Consider the following 16,163-nt stretch of genomic DNA (forward strand, 5'->3'; position numbering starts at 1 on the left):
TCAATGCAATGTCCTCTTTAGTCACAGAAACATGACTACGTGTGTGTTGGGTAGGCGTGCCGATTCAGACTCTGAATGCTATAACTACGAGCAGACATGCTGACTGCCAAAGAAGCCATTGGAATGCACTTGGAACACACACACACACGCACATATAGTAGGTCAGTGGAATAACATGTAAAGTCCTGTGGATGCAGAAAAGTGAAGGAAGGTCAGGAAAAACAAAGAGAGGGAAGAGAGAATGTGACACACAGAGGAAGAGGTGGTCAGGCTACAGGCTTCTATTTAGGGTTAGAGGAGCAGCTTGAGGACAACACCCAACAATACACGCACACACACTCTCTGAAGTTCATTTTAAGCATCACACAAGCAGCACATGACACTTGTTTACTGTGCTACAGTTATGAATTTCTGCTGTACGTGTTCCCATGCATGTTAAAAGTCCGGTTTTGGTCCAACTAACACCATAGTTCAGATTTTTTTTTAATGCTTTGTAAAAACCCAAATGATAATCCTCTGCCACATCAGTTACTACAAGAAATCTGTTACGACTCTTTTTTTCCCCCTCCCTTACATGTCGAATCAGTTGCCGACATAAAAATACTGATCGAAGCAGTTTTAACTTGATGAGAATCCATGGGTGAGAAAGATCAATACAGTCTCAACTCCTTTAATCTTGCAAAATTTAATCTCAGAGTCAAAGAGTGGCGAGATGTGCTCTGAAGCGCACGCCAACAGGTGAGAACAGCTGCACTCTCTCTACTGCCTATACAGTAATAAGGACAGACTGGACAAGACCTACGTGGCCAGGATAAGCTAATGAGAGCACACATGTGTAGCTCAAGCTTTGTATATTTATATGTATATGTATATGTATATGAAATCAATTTCAAGTTGTAACTGTCCAACTGTAGCTGCCATTCATCAGTCACTGCAGTCCTTGATCAGATTCCTGTGACTGGAATGCACTTCGAAATGGGGTATTTTCAGGTTTTTGTGAGCATATATTTGCAGCTGGCCTTTTGTGGTTCTTTCCTGTGGGAAAATGATCGGCCAAAACCCTTCTGAAATTGCCAAAACTGCACTATCATTAAGTGCTCATTTGTCATACTTTGCTGACTGTGCCTTTATCCCACATTAGAGCCAGTGGGACGAAATGGATGGTTGAGGTTTTACAGGACATCTGGCTTATCACGCTTTGGCAGTCCATTCTCTTCATCCAAAATGCACCCATTTCAGATTGTTTTAACTGACAGCATAGTTGGGCATTACTGGGGGATTTTAGACTCATGGTCTAAGCCATATACGTTCACACAGTAAGTCAGGAAAATAACAAACTGAGGAGGAAAAGGGAGACCAAGAGAGAGCAGATGGGGAAAACCCAAAAATAAGGTCAATCTGCATGAAGAAGGCTTTTATTTAGAACCAAGAGTGGTGGTTTAATATTTAGACTGGATCATGAGATGTTCACCATCACAGTCACATGAGCAGAAATGTCACATACACAAAGCTCCACACTCACATAGCCTGAAGACTCCTCTTGGCTTTTCTAATTCACTTTAAGGGTTGTTAAGCTGGTGAATCCGTTCACAACATGACGCTCATATTAAAATGGCTGCTTTGAAGTTTAGGGATTCCATCTTGATGATTTTGCATAAGAATACTGAACTTACACTATTAATAGTGAATAGTAACATGTCATCAATGTCAATGCCATCATCATCAATAGTAAATTAGTCTTTTACATCAAATCTAAATGTTCCTGCCTCTAATCTGTAAACATCAAGTTTGCACCTCCTGTGGTGCAGTTGTTGTGTTATGAGGGCAACATTTGAATTAGAATTCTTCCCCTAAGCATAACAAATTCAATTTCTATCATCTCAAAGTCATTACAAGCACTGCTGGTTTTATTGCTTGACAATGAGTTAGGGAGAAACCAAAGAAGGAAATCTAATATCCAACTGCTTAAAAGGCAAATATTTCTCTTTGTAGATGGAATTAAAATGACTGTACAGTAGGTCTGGTTTTGTTGCTGTTGTGTTGTCAGTTTCGAAACTGAAACATTATAAGGGTGTAATGCTAAATTAGTAGAGTGTGCCATAAACACGCATTATAGTCAAAAACCCACTAACACCTGCCAAGTTTGGGCTTTTGAGAGCAATGGCAAGGTGTTAAAATTGGCATTCAGTCCCATGTCAAATGGGCATTAGTTGTGGCTATTTTTTGGCTCTGACCCCAGTCGGCATTGACTGGAGAACAACACCCAGGTACGTGCACATGCCAATATTCAATGAGGGTGCTGCACTCGGGGCTCCATGGGTGGGCACAGATCACTTTTTCCTTTTCAGAAACACAAATTTAACGATCACATTGCTTACATGGTAACACTGAAACTGTCAGGAATAAGTCACAGACAAAAAGTGCCGACACTTTGCTCACTCTGAGCGTTGCTGTGTGGAGTTGATGTAAGTGGCAGGAATCAAAAATGATAAACTAGTCTAGTAGTGTTAATTACTAGACTTGTTACGTTACTACGTCATGTAGCACTGAGAGTAAACTTGCTAACACTGAGAATTAGAAAGGATTTACTTTGTTTCTTGAAGTGAGTGTACCCATTTAAAAAAAATTAAAAAAAACAAAAAACTATTAAACACAGTACTTCTGGTGTAAAAAACAAAACAAAACAAAACAAACCTGACAAATGAATGTCTTAAAGTTTTATTCACTTCACAATTTTATATGACTCGATGCGGTGCAGTTTCTTTAAAAATGGAAAAGCCATCGGTGACATTTGCAAACGCTCAATCGCCAAGAAACCATCAGAAAATGTGACGAATGTTATGCTTGCGAATGTTACGTTTGTGAAAGCAAACGTCAAGTAGCTGACTTGTCTGAGGTGAAATGATCATACTGACAAAAACTGTGAGAGCATGTTGAACGGTGCTGTAAAACAACGTTCAACACACCAGCAATGTTCAGCCACAGTAATACACTATCTTGATAATGTACACTTGTGGGACCATATATATAAAATTATATTGTTGTAGCCTTTTTTCAGACATTTTAATGTGGAAACGTTACACATGTACACCTTTAGGCGTTTACCTGGTCGTCGTCACTGTCCATTTCATGCAGACTGTTGGAACTGTTCCTCTGAGCCCGACTCTGAGAGAAGCAGAGAGAATTAGGAGAAGAGTGTTAGCAGAGCCGTCACCAACAAAGAGCATTCACGTGGACTACAGCCGGAAACACTTTCTCTAGGTGCGCGTTACCATCGCTGTGTGAAGACTTGTGTATTCAGGTGGACTGCAGGGTAGACCGTCATCCTCGGACATGGTTCCGGCATCTTCAGTCTTCTTCACACACATTAAGGAAGGAGGAGAGCCCAGTCTGATGGCCTGCTTCAGCTGCATCTGCAGAGAAAACAAACATTCAGTCAAGTAAGGCTCCTTCAGTATGTGTGGGACTCATCTAAGGTTTCACCCACTGAAAGTAAGTTCCAAGTTTAGTGTGTAGGGTCGATGGAGAAATGTCAACTCTGACAACTGATTTAATGAATAACGCCATTTAAAAAAAAAAAAAGGGACATATAGACACATATGCCTGAGTACACAAGTATATAGATTATCACTGCTTTCGAAGCAAAAATCCTTTACCGGTGTGGAGTATGATTAACAAGGACAAGACTTTTGAGGACAGTTGGCGCACACTCAAGAGGGAAAGTGCTTTCAGGCCTTGTTTATCAGTGTGTGTGGGTGGTAGGTATCGCAGAAACTCAAACACTTTCTTTATCTCCATTTGCCTTGTAACAATCACTCGAGAACTAACTTACTTGGGTACAAAACAAACTATACAGTACAGCTTTTGTTGAGCTGGGTTGAATACTGGCACAGACGAAGCTATCAACTGTTAATATTTCAACATTACAATAGAAAGTCGAGGGAACATCAAATAGCTAATGGTTAGGAAGCTAAATTTGTAACATGGCAACAAGTCTGTTGCTGAATTTAAATGTTAAATGGGTTGTTCCAAGAAAATTGTTTGAAATGTAATTTTTGTTTCAAAAAGAATACAAGTGTTTTGAGTGCTAAGTTGCTCGGTAATGTTTTTCCTGTAGGGATTGGGCTTGAGATGTTTCTGACAGTGCTGTGCTCATCTTTTAAAGATCAACTTGAACAATTACTACCGTGAGTGAACGTGCGTTACTTGGAGTTTGGTGTGTTTTAACTCTGCTCTGTCCTCGAATAGCACCTCAAAAGATATCGATCCTTGCATAACGTGTTTATATTTGGCTCCAGGATGACCTCATTCTGCTTATCAAATGGTAGCCCAGCCCAGAGTGAGGATTAAGCTCAGGAAATCTCCATCAGATCGTATCCCACACGGTAAATTCAGTTTATGCAAATTAATATATCTGAATCATGCATCTGCCTGACATGCCTGCAACTTTTTCCTGAACAACAGTTTCATATTTTCATCGACTACGGAACGCTTTAACCCGGTCTGTCATTCGTAAGCCGTCTCATCTGCAAACAGGTCAGAATTAGACACTTTCTCTGTATGACACCTACAGGTGAAAGTTTTCCTTTTTAGCAAATCCCCTTAAGGAGCTGTTTAGTTCTCACTCCCTGGTAGCTTAGTGAAACAGTTTCACTGGAGGTCAGTCTGTTCATCTGGGCATGTCTTCCCGTTTTAGCTTGTTGTTGTGACAGATATTTGTTCTGTCTGTCTGTCTACTTTCCTTATCATCATCCAGAATTTTCATTTTGCTTTTACACAGCTTTAATCTGTGACACAAAGCACTTGTGCCCGTTTGAACTGTTACTATTTACCACACCACTCTGATTCTACACTGTAGTTTCGGGTACAAATGTAACCTTATTTAATCTATTACACTCAGTCCTACGGCATAATCACATTGGCTAAATATAAAACAGAGCAGCTGGTGTGATTGTGTCTTATGAACATCATTCATGACATCTGACAATGTAACAGGATTATCAACAGTCTCACACCACACACATTAAAACACTGTCATTTGCTCATTATTCCTGGCAAACCCCTGCAGTCACACAAGCGGATCAAAAACCCGAGCTGCTTTGGAACCTTGAGTATGTATTTACCTGTAGAGATTTCACTTTCCCATTAATGCTGTCCTGGGATACCTCGATAGCTTCATTGGTGTCAGATGAGTCAGAGACAAAGACAGAGTCATGTGACAAGGCCTTGCTGCCCAGACTGATCTTTGACCTTTTGGGAAACAGGAAGACGATGAAATAAACAAAGCCTAAATGGAGGTTTCACAGCTTTGAAAGCAAAATAAACACAACTAGTTAGTCAGAGACTCAAAACAACAAACATAAAGTTACAATGGTTTACAATGTGCCCTGCTTAGTTTTCGCAGTAATTCTCTTTCTATTAAAGTGATACGCTTTTCTGGTTAGTCGCCTGCATATGATGACTACAGTAATATCTAACCAGATATATCCTGAGACACAGACAAAGAGCAGACAAGGCAGGAAGTGGCACAGCTGAGGAAAACAAAGAAATTCAGGACTTGTCCTCAGGAAAAGACATTCCACTTCATGTTACAAAAACAGGAAGCAACAAGCCTCCACTGAGGTGAGTTCAGCAGGACAGGAGATGGATGTTCTCTTCCTAAATTAATTCTTTTTAAGAGAAGATATTTATCTGAACCTACCAAAGATATTAAGCAAGAACTTCTAGCTGGTATCGACCATCAGTGTATACACGATGGATCCTCACATACAGGAACTGCCGCCAACCAATGAACCTCACAAAAATGCCTAAAACTGTCTCTTTTTTAGAACAGACAGATGGGTGCTTATGTGCACGAATGTGTTTGAATTAGCAACAATCAGCATGCATGTGATCTTACCCAGATCCCTTCTCCTTCTCTGATCGAGTGAGTTTGTTGTTCTCTGATGTTTTACTGACATTGTCACTCGACTGGCTGGCTTTAAGGCAAGCATCTGCGCCTGCTGCCGACGGCTCCTTTCTCTTCTTCCTGGCAAAGAACTTTTTAAATGTCTTGAACTTGGATTTCTTCTTTCCTAAAATGACAGGTAAAAGAATAATTACATCAAACTTCACAGAGCTGTACAGTGATATACATTAATCAGAAATGACACACCGAGCATCTTTACACACTGCCCTAATATGAACTGTTGTTAAAGAGCAATTAGCCCTATGATGGCTGTAAAAAGTGCAGGTAGCAGCCCAGGAGAAACCACACACACACACACACTCACACACACCCTCAAGCTTGTAAACCATCCCCCACACTGAGTCCACATCCATTAGCACCACAGTGGAAAACTCAACAGCCCTTTAATAACTCCTTAAGCAGCTACAAACTGCTTCCACTGTCTTTTTTCACCCAAGCAATCATCAAAAACCTGATGGCCTTTCCTCAGCCCCTCGTGCAACAGGGCTGTGTGTGTGTTTTCAACATTCATACACTTCAGACATATTTCATTATAGTCAGGCTAAAAACAAACGAAAAAGACCTCTGTGAAAGAGTTACTAATGGTTTCCACCTGTCGCAAACCCTGTTTTGGCGTTAAACAGTTACTGTTGGTATTTACGATTGAGTTCCAGTGGTAATTTAGCAAACAGTGAATTTTTTCGCCCAACACAATGTATTAATTGGAATTTCCCTTTCAGAGAAAAGTTCTGAAGGGGATTATTCAAATGCATCATACAGACGTATAAAGTGTTGCACTATGAAAATCACTGCCAAATCTGTCATTATTTACCACCAACAAAAGTAAGCCCTACATTTTGTGTGTGAGTGTGTGAAGGAAGAGAATCCTCACTGAATCTCTTTACTGATGTAAATTTGTCCAGAAAGTGAAGGTTGGGTTGTGGAAAAAAATAAAAAAGGAACAATCTGAGCTGTGGGCTGCTCTTGGTTGTGTTTGTGTTGTTGTTGGTGCTTTAGCTTTGCTCTGAAGTGACAAGAGAGATCAATGTGGACAAAAATCTGCTTTGTTGTAGAGTGAATCTACAATTTAAATAATGAAGATTTTCCAATGCAGCTGTTGTCTGTGCTCTCAAGGACTGCTGTCCATCTATGTTGAAGTTTGAAGGAGCTAAAAGTGATGCCGACAGATGTGGCCAAGTTTAACTGCTGAGTTTCCAAAACGTAACAGCTGTTCCTGAGGAACATGTTAAACTTCACCTCTTTTTCCAGTGATGGTGGAAACTGACTGACGAGAAGATAGACAGAAATGCAGAAGAAATAATCATCCTTTAAACTGCATTTAATGTGGAAGGAGTAACGCTAACATACTGATGTTTAGCATCTGTAATGATTACTGTGTTAATCAGAACATGACATTTACTGGTTTGAGGAAAACATTAAGCGCAGCTGAGAAAAATGTGTGAAATAGTGTAAAATGTTTTATTTAGCATTAAAACACTTGAATCTATAACCAAATGGTCAGGGTATAAGTTGTATTGAGGGTATTGCGGGTTTAAGGTTTTCATAATGAATAAGAATGTATGTGATAACCATCATTTCATTGGTTCTGCTAAAGTGAGTGCTCTTTGAAAAGACAATCATTGCAAAAATCATTGTAAACCGAGACATAACCATTGGTAGAAAAACTAAATTGAAGCACCACCTGGTGAGGAAGGATCAGGTTTCGTATTTCAGAGGATGGGAGCATGACCCCAGAAACTAGATAGAGATGCAAATCAGACCAAGAGAAAAAATATTTTGAGAATCCATATCCCTGGGCAATCCATAAAAGTGCTTTGGAAGAGACTTTAAAAATAGCGCCATTCTTTTTATACAAGCTGCGTCTTTTTTGTCTTTCTCCCTGTGGGGAATCCTTGAGCATTCACACTTTTCTAAAAATATGCGTTCTGGTTGAAGCTCAATCGCAACTAAAGAATCTTAAGAATTTAAATCTTGGGCTCAGGGATGAGATGGTTAAAATTTCTGAGTCCGTTTTGTGAAAACATTTCCAGCATCACACATTTTACATCACGTCTTTCCCTTCTAGATGTTGTGCACGCCTTATAAAGAACTAATCAGCTCCCCCCCTGTGTGAAGTCCTAAAGAGAGAATCTTGATGATATGCCATGAAACCACATAGGATATAATTTGATTTTTCATCCAATTTCCACAAAGAGGTGTTGTCCTCCCCTCTTTTATACATTCTGACACAACAAAGTGAAGTGCTGGATTTGCTTGAGGAGCTTCCAGCATGCTTTTCAGTGAAGTTTCAGAAACCTCTCTGCATGGCCAAGATGAAATATCAGGGGGAAGCACCACCCCACCGTGCCATTCATGTACTATTTTAAGCACAATACACAATTAAACTAAAGGTCTGCACTAATATAGAGTTGAAAAATGCCACCGAATCAGTGGAAGGTCACTGGATCGTCACTCTATTGCTATTGCAGGGCTGAGATATCATCATTTCCCTGTGTATATTTTATATCACTACATGACTGCAGACATACTAAAAATAGCAGCATGAGGATTTGAATGCAGGTGAAAGTCAATATTAGGGGGACCTGATCTCAGCTGAAACACTGAGAAGATGGTGACCTTTGATGGGGAAACCATGCCATGGACATTTCTACTCTACTGTTTTCCAGCATTAAAAATAGAAAAATTACAAGCAGGTTTGGCTTGCCTTGCCTCGGTCTAATAATTTTAGTACTAGCAATAGGTAGCCCTGCTTGTGATTCGGTGCTCCCCACAGTTAACTGCAAGTTAGACAAGGGGATAAACAAACTATAACAAATCCCTTTTTGGGTGTTGCGGTATGGAACAACACAGTCATCACCCTTTTTCTAGTGTGGTTGTGTGAAGTAGTCAAATAGTCATCACATGCAGATATATTATATATTCATAAACAAATTAATCTTATTTCCATACCAAGTGTGCAGTGGTTGCGTAAACCATAGCAAAACTGAAAGAGACAGGAAGAAAGAGGCTGAAGACATGTATGCAGAAGACTCATAATATTGCTGAAATATATAACATTTTGCACAAATGTATAAAATTATCAGGAAATCACAAACAGGCATATCTGCATCCTTGGAAACACAAGCTTATAGTCTTTTGTGTCCCCGACATCAAAATAAAGAATTTGGATTTTTTTGTACTTTGGAAGATGTATCCACATGATGTGGATGTGCAGCTGGGTAGTGGAAATGGGATTTGGGATTATGGAATGGGATTATGTCTTTAATGTCATATTAACTGCAACTGAAAGACGGTGATGCAAACTTTGTTATTGGGCCATTAACACGATATCAGACCAAATCTGTAGAAAATTCTAATGCTCTTCATTCAAAGTCCGACATCATGTCATTTGAGTGAAAAAAGGCTCTCTGCACATGTACGAGTACAACTAGACATAATATCAAACATCAACCGAATGTTTAATCAAATTGTTACCCGAGCACTCTTCCTGGACATCAGCGGGCTCCTGATTGGACATCAAGTCTGGAGGTCCTGATGCCATGGCAGCACTGTCACTGCTGAGAGGGAGACACACAAACACACACAAGATGAGCACAACTCTTTCAAATAATGTCATGATAACCAATCCCTGAGGAGTTCCACAAAGAAATTAGGCTATGGGTGGCTAGTCAAACAATTTATTGGATATGGGTGAAAATCTGATGTCACATTTATACATAAAACAAAGTTAAGCCTTCAAACTGCACTAATATTTTTATCCAAGCTGTTTGGTCACACCTCATCTTCGTCTAAATTCATTCTCTTGTCCAATACTTTTCTACAATCCAGCCTCATTGGCATCTCTGCTCCGTTTCAACTGCTTGGCTGTCCACAAAAATGTTCACGCCCCACAAACAAGCGAAGCTCCATAGCGTCTAATACAAAACCCATTCTCAAGATAATTCCCATTCACTTAAAGTGAATTCTTGTTATTGCTCCTTCCGTGCAGCAGCATAGAGTGTGGTAAATTTGGGCTCCTCAGGTTCAGTAAAATATGAAACCACAAGTATGTTAATTTCTAAGTCATCTTCTGGTTTATTCTGAGCTTAAAAAAAGCTTTCATTTAACTTCTTTCACTCCGGCAGACATTAAATTTGAGGTATACAAAGACTGCAGCTCGCAGCATGCTGAGCCCGTTAGTTGAGCTCTCATACAGAGGGGAAATTGATTCACAAGTTTTATTAGACTTCTTCTGAGACTAGTCTATAATCCAATTAGTTGCATGTACAGGATTTCCAGTTTGGCCGGAGGCTGATTCATTACTAAAATGGCTTTTAGCAAACGGATGCCTTAGAGTAATTGTGACTAAGTTACCAATCGTTTTCATGCACTTATGCTCACAGAGTCAGATTTGAGAAATATCATGACTTCAAATAAGAGCATCTCAAAAATATGAAGATATAATTACAGTTTCTTCCAAATATAAGCATAAACCTGTACCTCTGTAATGTGAACGTTCACTGCCAAAGCAAACCATTTTTCTCTTTGACATGTAGAGCCATTTAACCATCTAAACTCCTAGCTCAGTTTGCAGAAATTGCTGACAGATTTATTTATTAAAACAACAAAGTACCAGGTCAGGAAATGGGGCAGACGTTTCTTATGAAAATGGACAAACTGTTGCGACTAGTTTCATGTAGGAACGATTATTAAATTATTTTTTTATTTAAACGTGCTCCTCAGCACATATCAATAAGCTATTTATGGGTTACAAGACAGATTGGGGCTAAAAACACCATCATTGCTACAGCTGAGGATTTTTGCTTTAAATCACCTACCTAGAGTCTGCAACCTAGAGTCTGAGAAAAGCAGGTCAGACAGCCAGTATATGTTCGACGTAAGATAAGTGAAGAACCAATACTGACAACTTGCTGGTTGGGTTGTGCTGCAAGGAACTGAAAAGCTACTGCAAACTGGAGCAAAAGTTAGCAGTCGCTAGCTGGAGCAGAGTGTAAAAACGAGGCCAAGCGAGCCAGGAGATCAGGGCAATGTCATGCTCCAAGCCATTTTAAGGTTATCTTTACGAATAACTTTAAAATCCAAAAATGATTTTTTACTGATTTACGAATTGCTGGAATTGAGCCTTCATGACATTTCTTCCCTCTAGAACAGGGACATTTGAAAAAAAAATAAAAAATAAAAAATTACTATTATGGTTCACATTTTGTGAATGATGGCCTTTGGATGATTTAATCCACGAACAGGCAGGAAGAATAAAACCATAACTGTCATCGAGCGCTTTCGTCAACAAATCCATTTCTATTAAAAAACTAAGGGAACGCCATCTGCTCATGAAAACCATGTAAAATCATTGATTGCACCAGAAAGGTGGCAAGTTCTCCCTGTAAAAAGGTTGTAGGGAAGGCATGAATGTCTTAACATGGCAGAGAAATGATCCTTTTTAAACAGTACAATTTTTTACATGCTTGCTGTTAGTTTAAACGGGCTCTTCCTCTCCATTAGGGTAGCGGCTGGAGAGCTTCTTGTCAGCTGTGTTTACAGTGAGCTGTGTATTATAGAAACAGACGGAACATTCCGGAGGGTTTGTTGACATGCCGATGGCCTTTTTTCAGAATTACCATTACGCAATCAAATCAGCATCATCATCTTCGCCCCTGCTCAAGTCACAAAAATCGTCATCTGCACCTTTTCTCATCATGCAGTCATCATGTAGCAGAGAAAGACACAGCTGAACTCAACTTAAATGTATGACTCAGTGACTTCACTTATCATAGTATAAGCAGACACTCTGCTTTTGCTGTTGTTGCCGTTGTAAGATAATTGCACTTGACTGATCATTTCCTGCTGGATACCACAGAAACACACTACAGCTGAACCACACACTAACACAGACACGCACACACACAACTGAAAAGCTGTAATTATATCTCTAAGAAACAGACATATACACAGAAGGCAACAGACAGACATTTATGTCATATTTTATCGATCACATGAAATAATGCAGAGCCTGGGACATATGGGAGATGTTGAACATGTTTATGTTGTTTTACATAAAGCGTCTGCCATTACATTTACTTTAAATCCAAATATAAAAATCAATTTCAAGGTATTATTTATTTTTTTAAATCTATCAAATGCTGTATGTTCTCAGGCTGTGCTCACACTTTTAGTTTGGTTTTCTAGCCTGGACCAGTTCAGTCCTGGTTTGCTTTGCTCTTCATACAGGGCTTTTGTACATATGAAACCACAAAAATGCCTAATTAAAGACATATGGATAGCATGAACTGAGCAACTGCAACACAGTTCGTTTTCACAAGACTAAACCTCCTGATTGTGAACACACTCTTAATCAGCTACATTTTTATCAGATTAATCTCTGCACAGTTCAGAAACTCATAGCCCTGCTCTACCTCCAATTGGCTAGTGTTAAGTTTCCTAGATATGGTGACTTTTGGGGGTTGGTTGTATGGCTTGACAGAAATGTTGGTGTCTGACAGTATGTGAGGCGAAGGAGTCGTGGGTCCCCACCACAGCCACAGTGGGCAGCACAGAGCACCAGTAAATGGCAAAGTGATACGCAGACTTTCAGTAGAGTTTTTTATTACACTGATATTTTGGAACAAACATTTTTGCCGTCAGTGTGGCGGATTTTCAGCAGACAAAAAAAAAAAAAAAAGAAAAAAAAAAAAGGTCATCTGCTTAAGGTCCGCTTGAAATCTCCACCGTATGTCGCCCTGCAGGGTTCCCTGACAATTAAAGGGATGTTATTTGTGAGACATCTGAATTTAGAACCTTAGAGGAGAGCAACCAGCAAACCGTCTGAGGATTTGGGCACTACTAAAGACTGCACCTTGTTCAACCAAACTAAATTCAAACATGTAGCTCACTGAGCTATACACCATGTACTCTTATTTTTTTACTTTACTATAGCCAAGTTTAGAAGGTGCCTTTGATCTTAAAGGTTAGACTATTAAAATGATGTATTAAAAAAGTTTTTTTTTTAATAAAGTGATCAAAAAAACTTTTCATTATTGAAATAAGTGAAAGAAAAAGACAATACTTCTCATTAGCTTTGGTTAGCATGAAAATAAAACAAAACAAAAACTAGCAGGCTATAAGCTAATGAAAAAAACTACACTTGAACATTTAATGTTCACAAATGGACATGTTATATCGCATTATTTTGATATAAACAGAAATGTAAAAATGAAAAGTTGTTCTTATAAGGAGTTTCTGGAGGGTTTGATTAGTTATGCTAAAATATGCTAATTAAGTCCCAGCTGTGGCTATAAACCTCGTGTATGAATGTCGTTTCAAAATTCTCATGCAACTCTCATCTGGAGAGTGAACCAGTGCCATTGCACCCCGTCACATTCAAGGCCAAAACTGTAGAAAGAAAAACAGGGCTTATGTGCTGAGGCTTTAATGACTTGACACAATAATGAAAAATGTCTGCATTATGGACAAGGGTTAGGCTCAAGTTCAGGGGTCATTAGGACTGACCTGCGCCCACTTCCAAAGCTGGCTCCCCACGGTGACATCCTCCGCTTCATCTAAGATGATGGAGAGGTGACATAGGAAGGAGAGCAAAAAGGGGGAATAGAGGCAGAAAGATGGATTTTCAAAAACAGATAAAGTTGCAGATGTGAGGATGAATGAGGAACATATAAATACAGAGTGAAGGGGAGTGAGAAAAAAAGAAGAGCAAGACAAACAAGACAGACGGAGGGAAGGGGTCAGAAAGAAGGGTTGTGGGAAAGAGCAGCATGAAAGGAAATAAGACTGTTAGATCAACAAAAGAATATTGAGATGGAGAGAGACAAAAGGGGAAACAGACTTACAGTAAACAAAGAGGCCTCCAAATGGAAAGCAGCAGTGAAGTTTGTGAGCAAAGAAGAGCTTAGCAAAATCATTTTCTGACTCAAACATGGTAATTATGAAATTCAAGTATTTTTCCAATCTGACTGAAAGCCCCATTACTGTTACACAGCTGGCTAAACATTATGCTTTAATCCATCAATCTAATTACCTAAAAAAATGGTAATGTTATTTCTTGTAAACTTTAATGAAACGGAAACTTGACAGAAGCTTGACAGGATCTTTGCCAATGATACGACTGACTTTTGTTGACTTTGTATCTTGAAATATGGTGTTGCACATTTGAAACCTTCTGACACACTTGGCGCTGGGTTTGCATTTAGTCACGTGAAAAGAAAGTAATCCTTCTTGTAATTATAAAGTTTCAAGTATAGGGGCATGAACTGGAAAAAAAGAAACAATATAAGACTTTTGTAATTATCTAACAAAAACTTAAAATTCTAAAACCAGTATGGGGAAAAACTATGTTAACCCCATGACTTAACTTGCAGAACCACCTTTAGCAACGATAACTTGAATGGCTTGTTTTCTCTATGACAGGATCTGTCCCCTGATCCTGTTCATTAAGGTTCAACATTTCAATAAGGCTGAGGTATGGACTTTGGCTGGGCTGTTGTAAGATACAGATTATTTCGTTTTTAGTCATGGCTGCTATGTTTGGGATCATTGTTCTGTTGCATGACCCAATTTCAGCCAAGCTTTATCTGACAGACAGATGGCCTCACATGTGACTCTAGAATACTTTGGTATACAGAGGAGTTCATGGAGGACTCAATGACTGCAAGGTGTCCAGGTCCTGTGGCTGCAGAACAAGCCCAGATCATCAGCCCTCCACCACTGTGCTTGACAGTAGCTTTTGTGTTTGTGCTGATATGCTGTGTTTGGTTTTCACCAAATGCTGTGTATTATGGCCAAACGTATGTAATGTATAAAGGACATTGTACCACAAGTCTTGTGGCTTGTTCAGATGCAGTTTTGCAAACCTTAGTTGTGCATGTTCTTTTTAGAGAGAAGAGGCTTTCTTATGCAACCCTTCCAAACAAGCCATACTTGTTCAGTGTTTTATAATATATAAAAGTTGTACTCTTTTAATATAGGTGCTCAGACTTGTTAAGGATCAATTAATCATGTGCATTTGATTATCAGCACCTGGCTGCTACTTACCCCATTAATTCCTAAGAGGCAGTAAGGATGGACTTAGTTTTTCACACACCATTTCTGCATTTTGGCCCAATTTTAAATAATGTCACGAGCTATTCATCTGAGGTTGTCCTTATCCGATTTTGAGACCTGGTAGGGACCAGATGATGTTTTTTTTTATTATGTCACGATGCATAAAATGTTAGATCTCAAAGAGGGTGCATTTCCTTTTTCACGCGACTGTACTAAAAATGACTCAGTTGTTTCAAATATTCTTTGTATAGCACTAAAAGTGAATGAGTGAGCAAACGAGCACAGCAGTAACATAACATAACCTCACAGATGGTGCAAATAACCTGCACAGACATACCAGTAAAAGTACATTTCACAGGAACAGCAATATTCTTTTATATTCTTGGAGCACTCATTTAGCAACACATTTGTTACATCATTTTATAGATCCAAACTCTATAAAATGTCCCACCACAACAGCTGTCTTAAGGCAATAATTACTATATTGTGTCTGCTTTTTGGAAGCATAGTTTCTTTTTGCTCCGTGACAGTTTTCTGGCAGGTACTTAGTACCTGTTTTCAGATACTCTGGCTGCACACTGTGTAAACATTCAAGTACATCATTAGCTTTCTTTGGAAGTAGAATTTGTGTATCAGTCACATTACATACTCATGGATTAGCATGTTGAGGTTTTCAGAGCAGTGGGGGGCGAGTTGTCTTTATAAAACAGTCGAGGTAACCTCATTTACACACAGTACAGGTACATGTATCCATATTTGCCTATGCACTTAAATCTGTGTTAAAGTTAGGAATGTATATACATGAACAGGCGCACACTTTAGTGGTGTGCCATCTGCTGTCAGTTAAGTCTTGTTATGCTGACGCAGAAGGAACAAAGTCCAAATTCTCACAGCATAAATTATGACTGGACTGAAAGGCGTCCAGCTCTCAGCTCAGAGACAACCCTTACGGAGGAACTCTTGAAAAGATGGTGTCAGTGTAAAGCTACAAAAAGAGAGCGCTAAATTCAGACAAATGCAGTATTATAGAGAGCTGTGAATGATGGCTATAGAAGTGCACAACAAGCTGTGCTGTCCCTGATGACTCCAACTCGTCAACAGTGTTTCTGTCCTTCTGATGTAAAGCAAATCCAGTCCAGTT

At 39.3% G+C, this 16,163-nt stretch overlaps 1 protein-coding gene across 2 annotated transcripts in view; it reads right to left on the reverse strand.

Annotated features, from left to right (window-relative positions):
* LOC140318405 (uncharacterized) overlaps positions 1 to 16,163 on the reverse strand; it is a 45,649-nt gene that overhangs the window by 9,783 nt on the left and 19,703 nt on the right. For both annotated transcript variants that reach the window (XM_072396217.1, XM_072396216.1), the window contains exons 2-6: positions 9,443 to 9,525; positions 5,900 to 6,074; positions 5,124 to 5,250; positions 3,273 to 3,413; positions 3,106 to 3,165 (exon numbers count right to left, since the gene is read on the reverse strand). In XM_072396217.1, the coding sequence (XP_072252318.1) occupies positions 3,106 to 3,165; positions 3,273 to 3,413; positions 5,124 to 5,250; positions 5,900 to 6,074; positions 9,443 to 9,525 (586 nt within the window). The remainder of the gene's footprint in view (positions 1 to 3,105; positions 3,166 to 3,272; positions 3,414 to 5,123; positions 5,251 to 5,899; positions 6,075 to 9,442; positions 9,526 to 16,163) is intronic.

The sequence above is a fragment of the Leuresthes tenuis genome, unplaced genomic scaffold (genome assembly GCF_036924035.1).
Source record: "Leuresthes tenuis unplaced genomic scaffold, fLeuTen1.0.hap1 SCAF_11, whole genome shotgun sequence".
NCBI classification, from domain to species: Eukaryota; Metazoa; Chordata; class Actinopteri; order Atheriniformes; family Atherinopsidae; genus Leuresthes; species Leuresthes tenuis.